At 37.8% G+C, this 7,973-nt stretch overlaps 1 protein-coding gene across 1 annotated transcript; it reads right to left on the reverse strand.

The window, feature by feature from the left end:
* Positions 1 to 3,055: 3,055 nt before the first annotated feature.
* LOC306879097 (transcription factor Sox-14-like) lies at positions 3,056 to 4,816 on the reverse strand. Its single transcript, XM_079431805.1, has one exon. It carries the CDS (start codon positions 4,587 to 4,589, stop codon positions 3,873 to 3,875), a length of 717 nt encoding a protein of 238 aa, XP_079287931.1. The 5' UTR covers positions 4,590 to 4,816; the 3' UTR covers positions 3,056 to 3,872.
* Positions 4,817 to 7,973: the final 3,157 nt, after the last annotated feature.

A 7,973-nucleotide genomic window follows, 5' to 3' on the forward strand; every position in this document is an offset into this window, starting at 1 on the left:
TGCATTATATATTCGAAATATATTGTTATAAAAAATAATTGCTTTATAAATATTAATAATAAACAAATACCAGGGCATGGTTCTAAAAAAAATCGTTTTTATTGTCTCCCTCAGTGAGCTGAGCTTTAGTTTTCAATGAAATAGGCCTGGAAAATTAGCATGGCAAGATTCAGCGCAAGATATTTATAAGCTACATATTTAACGGAATACTGCGCCCATGATTTCAGGGTGACATTAGGAGACAATGATGCAAATGACCCATGGCATTCAATTAAAAGTGTCATGTCCCCTCACTTTTGTTTCATGTGTTTTATATTTTCCACTAAAGTGTTTGAGAAAGAAAGCGCCTTGTGTCCCCCTCCTCATTGAATTTTATCACTAAATGAAGCATATAAATGATCTGAAAGCACAGCCTGTCGCATTAAATTAAATAAAATAAAGAACAATTATCCTCTCTTTTTCTCTGATCTCCTGCTGAAAGGAGTCTTGGCGAGATAAGGCAGATTGAATTCGGGCTCTCCGTTGAGCTCAAATAAAAACGTCTCAGAGAAGAGCTACAGATTTAGGGCTCTATAATTTCAAATCATAATTTTTACCTCTCTCTTTTTTTTACACTCAGTTGGGTTTTTGTTTGCGACGTTTTATTTCCACAGAATGCTTGAGAAAATAGTTCAAAATGGCTGCAGTGATCACAGTTGATTAATAGCTGTGAAGGGCTCATAAATTAACATCTAATTACACCCACAAGCCCTGGTTTGTCATTCATATCCAGGTTTTGTGGTTGATCATCTAGTTCAGTTTTTCATTTTGTTTATCAAGTTATGTTGCCTGCATGGTTCAATCTGTCAAAATATGAAATGATTTTAGAGATTTCCGTGCTGACCGGACGCTGAGCTGAATTCTCATTCTCAGTAAAATATTAAGATATGAAAGTGTTTAATTTAAATTCAGATCTTGTTGTTTAAATAATCTAGTAATGCAAAAGAACGCACGTTTCCCGCATTTCTTTTAGAAGTGCTCCTTAAAGTTCCCTAATTATCATCGTCCAATTTCAAAGTTGAATCTGCATGCTTTAGGGGGCTGATGTAAAACTTGCTATTCGGTTCAATGGAGTATCACCCTAATTTACAGCGGCAGATAAGAGCACAGTCTGTCATAAAAATCTGAGCCCTCTCCCTCCCTTATATTGAATTGCACCTTGGGCAATAGTGCAGAATCGTGAATCTTAACTTCTTCCAGCATATGTTCCTGGCAGATAAGTAAACAATCTGGATGTGAAATGAAAATTTTAATTAATACAGTAATGCTATTACACCTCGGTGTGCAAATCCCATTCCCCATCCCTGCGACAATAGAGAAAAGTACAGGCCAATTCCAATCCTCTGTTTGCAGCCCAAACCCAATTGTTCTGCGAGCTTGTTTCCTTTGAGTGAATCCCATTCTCCATTCACACATCTGCTTTAGTTCCAGTAACACTTTTTTTGTAATACAGTGGGAGAACTTGTACCAACTGTGTTGAATTACGGTATTATATGAATCTTGACAAATTGTGAAAGAAATATAAACTAGTGAAAGAAATATAGACTAGCAGTTATACTGAACGAGTTGAAACGTGTTTGCTGGTCACATCAGAAGTCAAATTATTTCAGAGAAAATAACAATGAAGCTGAAGTAAAGCACAACGGTGTTTAAAAACATTGCACATATCTGATTTTTTTTTTTTTTACATTAAACAAACAAACAAAAAAACCTACCGACGTAGGCTAAAGGTAACTTAGCTTAGCATGAATTCTACTATTATCATTTTTGTTGCTGTTGTTGTTATTATTATTATTATTATTATTTAGAGCGTATTAAAAAAAAGATGCATGGGACAGATATTTATTTTGCGAAAGTAGATAAGAATTTACGGTCGAGTAAAATCCATAAGCAACGTCATAAATCTCATTTTACATATAGACTTGCTGAAGAAGGTGTTAATTAATTTGTTTTGAGAAATTTATAGCAGCGTTTTTCTGTCCGTAAAGTGTTGGAATGATCTAAGCGGTCGAACAGGTGGAACAAGCATAGAGTCCCAGAAGGGTGAAATGTCTCATACACAACCACACATCAGAGAATGTTATTTCGCCTTATTTCAGAGACATGACACACACCTGGATGCAGAAAGTTTTACACTCTGAACACAGAAACACGCGCGTATTACAGAAAAAAATATGACTTGACAATATACTTAAATTGTCGAAAGAAAGAAAGAAAGAAAGAAAGAAAGAAAGAAAGAAAGAAAGAAAGAAAGAAAGAAAAAGAAAAAGACGTCAACTAGCCGAATGAAAAATTGAGATGGTAAAGCAAACTGGCAGCCTCTACATCTGCAGTCTTCTCCAATGCGTCACAGCGCGTCTGTAGGCGAAAATTTGGCACAGATTTGGAAGCACCTGACGCTTTGTTCAATTGTTTTTATTGGAAATTGTTTTGTAATAGTAAATGACACGGCTCATACTTGTACCACCCCTTCTTCAGTCCAATTTCCATCCTATTGTGGGTCTCGGGGTAAATCACAATTCATGTTCGCCCTCAGTTTCCCTAAGCGTCCCTGTACAGTAATTGTTTTGCCATTTAATTTGGACCTGCGGTCCCTATAGAGCAGTCGGGAACGCCACACGCTGACAGAGTTCATCTCAAATCTATGCCGAAAAGCCAGATGGTTATAGACAGCGTCCGCCGAAACGTTTGACTATTTAAGCAGTGCAGATTGAGAATATAATTATTGTAGATATCTAATCGGTGTAAGATCAATTTCAGTTTTATGTTTAGCCGTTAAGGCCTGTGCTGTTCTCTCGGCCCGAGAGAACAGCATTATATTCATTATATTTTAATGCACAAATAAAACCCGCTAATTTAATATACAGCTGGAAGAGTAAACATTATAAAACGCATGTTTGGGATCACCGTACTTACTACTGACATGCCTGTTACCTTTTGGCACGACTGTATAAGAGCATAGCAAAAAGAAGATTCATAAATAGTTTAAACAGGCAATGTAACAAGGATTATGAATTTTTAAGACAGATTTGTCTTTATTCAAAATGTCTTTGCTCGGCAAATGAACAAAGAATCGAGGTATCACCCTTTTAGATACATTTTCCTTTCCATTAACATGACAGGATAAAAAATACAACATGAACTGCTTCGTTTCAAACTTTATGTTCTTTCTGAAATAAAATGAAAGAGGGACTATCACTGAACCACAGGAAAAAAATAAAATAAAAATGTCCAAATGAAAAAATATTGAAGGATAAGGATTCTTACTTTTTCATTTGATATTTTAAATAGACCGTCTACTTTTAGGTGCCGGTTTGATCATTATGAACATTATAACCCGTATAATATTAAACGCTGAATTTCTTACTTTGAAATCCTTAAAGTCGTATCATTGGAATTTCAGAGTGCCAAAATGAATTGCAAATACAACAGGCTGTACAAGAAACATGAATCCTAACCGGTAGTTGTGCAAATCAAAGTCATTCAAATAATAATAATAATAATAATATGATGAGAATAACAATTATATTAAGTGTTCAAACAAAAGTAGCATTATTATAGCCTCAAATTGTACATAATAAATAAAATTAAAGGCATCCAAATCCGGTAGCCATAATAATAAACGTTTGAACATTTACATTTCTTACAGTTCTGGGCACCTGCCTTACATCTATTCCAAGATCCAAGCTGGGATCCAAGGAACCTCTCGTAGATGGTGAAAAGTTCATGTCCACACGGCCTCAGTATAAATGTCTTGATCATTCCTCTCTTCTTATGTACATGCATTGCTGTATTCAAGTTTTCAAAAGAGGAGATTGTTTTTAGTGGTGGAGTCACATAGCAGTGGCATGTGCTGATGAGTACGGGTCAATCCCACTCTTGGTCATACCTGGGAACAGTATGTAGGCAACAGGCGGCTGTAAACTCGATGCCGACCATGCGGTGCAGTTACACGGCACCACGTACCCAGGGTTTGTGGGCGACGGGTGGGTGTGGGTGTGCTGGCTGGGGCAACCCAGGCTCCCGAATGCGCCGTTCTGGTATCCCAGAGAGGATGCGTAAGGTAAAGTGCTGGTGGCCAACGTGTGGGGCATCTCTGTCATCTTCTGGATAGCGCTGGAGCTGAACTGGCTCGGGTCGAAGAAGGAGTAAGGGGCTGTTGTGGGCGGTAGGAACGCACGGGCTTTTTCCGAGGAACCTAAGAGCGAGTCCGTGGCTGAGACCGGAAATCCTTTCAGGTGATCCGTGTCGCCCAGGTAGGGCAGAGGAAACACGTACCTGTCCTTCTTGAGGAGGTTCTTGGGCTTGCGCCTGGGTCTGTATTTGTAGTCTGGGTGTTCTTTCATGTGTTGAGCCCTCAGCCTCTTGGCCTCGTCGATGTACGGTCGCTTCTCGGATTCAGAGAGCAGCTTCCACTCGGCGCCAAGTCTTTTGCTTATTTCTGAATTGTGCATTTTGGGATTCTCTTGAGCCATTTTCCTCCTCTGGCCTCTTGACCAGACCATGAAGGCGTTCATGGGTCTCTTGATGTGATCTACCGGCTTTGACATTTTTACGGTTCCCTGTTAAAATAACAACAAAAAGTTCTTCGACCAACCAAGAGAAAATATTCACCTGTCCTGCCGACAGACACGGATCATGCCACTTCTAGAGAGCCGGAGGAGTATGAAAACGGCATCAATGGGGAAAAAATCCACTAATTCTTCCGTGCTTGTCGCAAAGTTGAAAGATTTGTCTTCTTCAAAACGACACTATTCGGCTGAGAGAAGAACAGCCAAGCGCGCCACAAAATCCAGCACGGCAAGCGAAGTTTCCGCGATCTGTTTGTGCGCTTTTTTTCTCGGAGGATTCTCGCCCTGCAAAGCACCTGGCTGGGAAATGAGGAGAAGCGCGTGAATGAGAGCCAAAAGCGGTGAAGTTCAAAGGCTGGGTTGGTTAGCTCTGCACGCGATCTGACATAATCGCAGGGCGTTCACGCGCCAACCTGAGCGCCCAATCAGCTCTGAGAAAGCCACATAATACCTACCAAAATATGTATATTACAACACAAACAAAGATCGGGGAGGAAAAGGAGGTGACTCTCTTCCCTCCCCAAATCCATTTAGTTGAAGGTCTACAAACACAGACCTTCAACCTTTTTGTAATAAAACCTGACATCTACCAGCGTCAATCCTTCAGAGACGACAGATGCCTGAAGAATAGACAAATTCTTATTTTAAACATCGCTGTCCTTATGCGAGCGCGGTTCGTGTGCACTTAAAGTTAAGCTTTATTTACTTAAGGTATTTTGACAATTCATCTGACGTTTATCTTCTTTTTATTATTACTTACGATTCCGTTTACAACCAATTTGGTTTTATTTTTTTTATTTTTTTTTAGATATCATATATTATGGCAGCGCATATGGCAAGTTTAATAATTTCAACATCAATGTGCAAATACTGAAATGTCTAAACAAGATAAATAATGAAAAGACAAACGTTATTAAAGATCTCTGAAAATAAGCGTGCTGTCTGAGGCAGTAGCCCCCAGGCCAATATTTCCTAAATGAGAACAATTGTCCAAAGCTCTCCTGGGACAGGCTGGGTTGGGGCTTGCACCTGTTTTGCTGCTGTAATCTCACATGTGTAGAACATGCCCATGGACCCTTTCTGAATGGTAACATACCCACGCAAATTTGGCATTGTGAAAACAATGCCAGTTGCTCATAGAATCATTACATTACAAATAATGAAACGCAAATAAAAACCTTGCGCTGGGTGATGTGTCTTGTTTTCATCTGTTAATATTTCTAACATATATTTGCACGAAGTCTGGCAAAAATTAATTATTAAATGATTCAGATTTCATGTAATTGCTTTAAACATTAAGTTCATGGTCACAGTAAAGTTGCTTAATTATTTTCGGCAGAGCATATTTTACATTGAAGATGCGGTTAATTATCTCTGTCTTTCTCATGATCTCTGTCTCCTTTCCTCTTTTATATATGACAAATACACTTCCGAATTCATTTATAATTGTCAAAATCCACCCAGATGTGTGAACGGAAGTATTAGGCTACCAATTCAAGGTAATGTTTTGTGTTAAGGTTCGCGCACCAAAACCTTTAACATGCAAATTTGAGTGTTTAAAAAAGATCAGGGTCTTAATGAGCCCGAGGCAAGGAGCTTGATATATGAGAGGCATGGGTGTAATTATTAAGTGAAATGTATAAGATATGTGATATCTCGTGGAGAGGCCTTCAAGCGTGACATGAAGAGGGATCTGTCTGTAATTTAGCACATGAACATTGTTTCTATCGTATTACACGATACAGCGTTATTTCAAAACATAAATGTTGAGAGATATATGTCGTAGGTATGTATGCATTCCAATAAGTATTTATTAATTTATTTAGTTTTACTAATTTATCGGTCTGTCTGTTATTTTTGTGCATTTGGGATTTTGTTTTTCACCCCAAAGCGTCTAATATCTGTCAAACCTTTTTTTTTTTTTTTTTTTTTTTCTGACCGGTGAGGGGTATTTATAATTATTAAATATTTATAAATATTTATCTCAATTTATAATTATTATATTTTTTTATTCGTTCAGTTTTGCTCTTCCAAGGTCACATTATAGCTGAATATAAGCAGATGTATTGATTTTTAGATATGTGATCACAGACATATATGCAGGAATCTTAGTCTCGTAGCTTGTGGGTGAAAATGGTTTATTTTTAGCCTTAAGAATTATTTTTAAATTGTTTAATATTTCTGCTACTCTTGTTTTCTTTATTTTAAATAATATATGCATATTAAAAGCAAACTTAGTTACTTTAACTTTTATCTATGCTATATCTTCTGACAAAAATAAAAACAGCCGTTGTCTTTCAATATAATTTATTGATCATAAACCATGAACTTATATTTAACTTTTCTTTTTTTTTTTTCCAATTAAGCTAAACCCATGTGTATATAAATCCTCAATGCGGCGCTGATGGTAAATGCATCTGGAGAGCATGAAGTGTATTTCTTAGTGGTGCCGCCTCGATATCCATCAAGCTTTACCGTTCCACCGCCTCTCAGCCTCCCTCTCCATTTCAGAGCACAGCCGAGAGCAGTGCAGCTTGAAATCCGGAGAACACCAGCCTGATAGAAACAGAAATTACAACGGGAATTAACAGAAATTATTGGGGCACACAGCATTTGACATAGAGATGATGTCCTCAAAGCCAAATGAAGTGAGATTTGTGAAATCAAGCATGCTGAGGCGCGCGCGTCATTAAATGGGAGCTCGTCGTAATGGAGGAGATATATGTCGCGTGCATATGGATCGCTCACGTGCGCAAACTGAACTGTTTGCGACTCTTTTATGCGCTTACCGAGGAGTTTAGCATCCCACCAACGCATGCGAAGGTGTGCATGTATATTCGTGTTTTGATGTGTGAAATATTGCATCTCAGTGTATGCAATGTAAAGTACGAGAACAAACTCAGGTTTGAAGTGTTGTTTTTACTTTTTTTCACTGAAATCACTTGGCTTTTCAAGCTTCTATAACTACCTTTACGATACTAGTAATATTTCGATACCATGTATCAATATGCTACTGACATGAGCAACTTTTGTGCTCAGAGAACTGTTACTTTAAAAGTGAATTACTCTCAAGCATGTGCAGGACAGGTCGACTGAGATGCGCAAAAGCAACTGAGGTAGGTTCAACTGAGGTAAATTAATTTTTAAACAGCCATTTGCAAAGCCTAATGTTGAGCTGAATAGTATTTTGTGATATGATCGACCTACAGAATACTGCCTGCTGTATTGAACATAAACATTTTTTTAAAAACATTACCCCTCTGTTAAAAAGTCAAATGAATTAGCGTAAACCTATTGGAAGACAACAGAAATTCCCCATCAATAATTTTACTTTAAAACATTATGAGTAAATCTATAAAGTAA

Source organism: Barbus barbus (genome assembly GCF_936440315.1).
Source record: "Barbus barbus genome assembly, chromosome: 13".
Classification (NCBI taxonomy): domain Eukaryota; kingdom Metazoa; phylum Chordata; class Actinopteri; order Cypriniformes; family Cyprinidae; genus Barbus; species Barbus barbus.

Excerpts from the sequence above, each read along its gene's own strand:
- LOC306879097 (XM_079431805.1), bottom strand. The coding sequence starts at position 4,589 with ATGTCAAAGCCGGTAGATCACATCAAGAGACCCATGAACGCCTTCATG.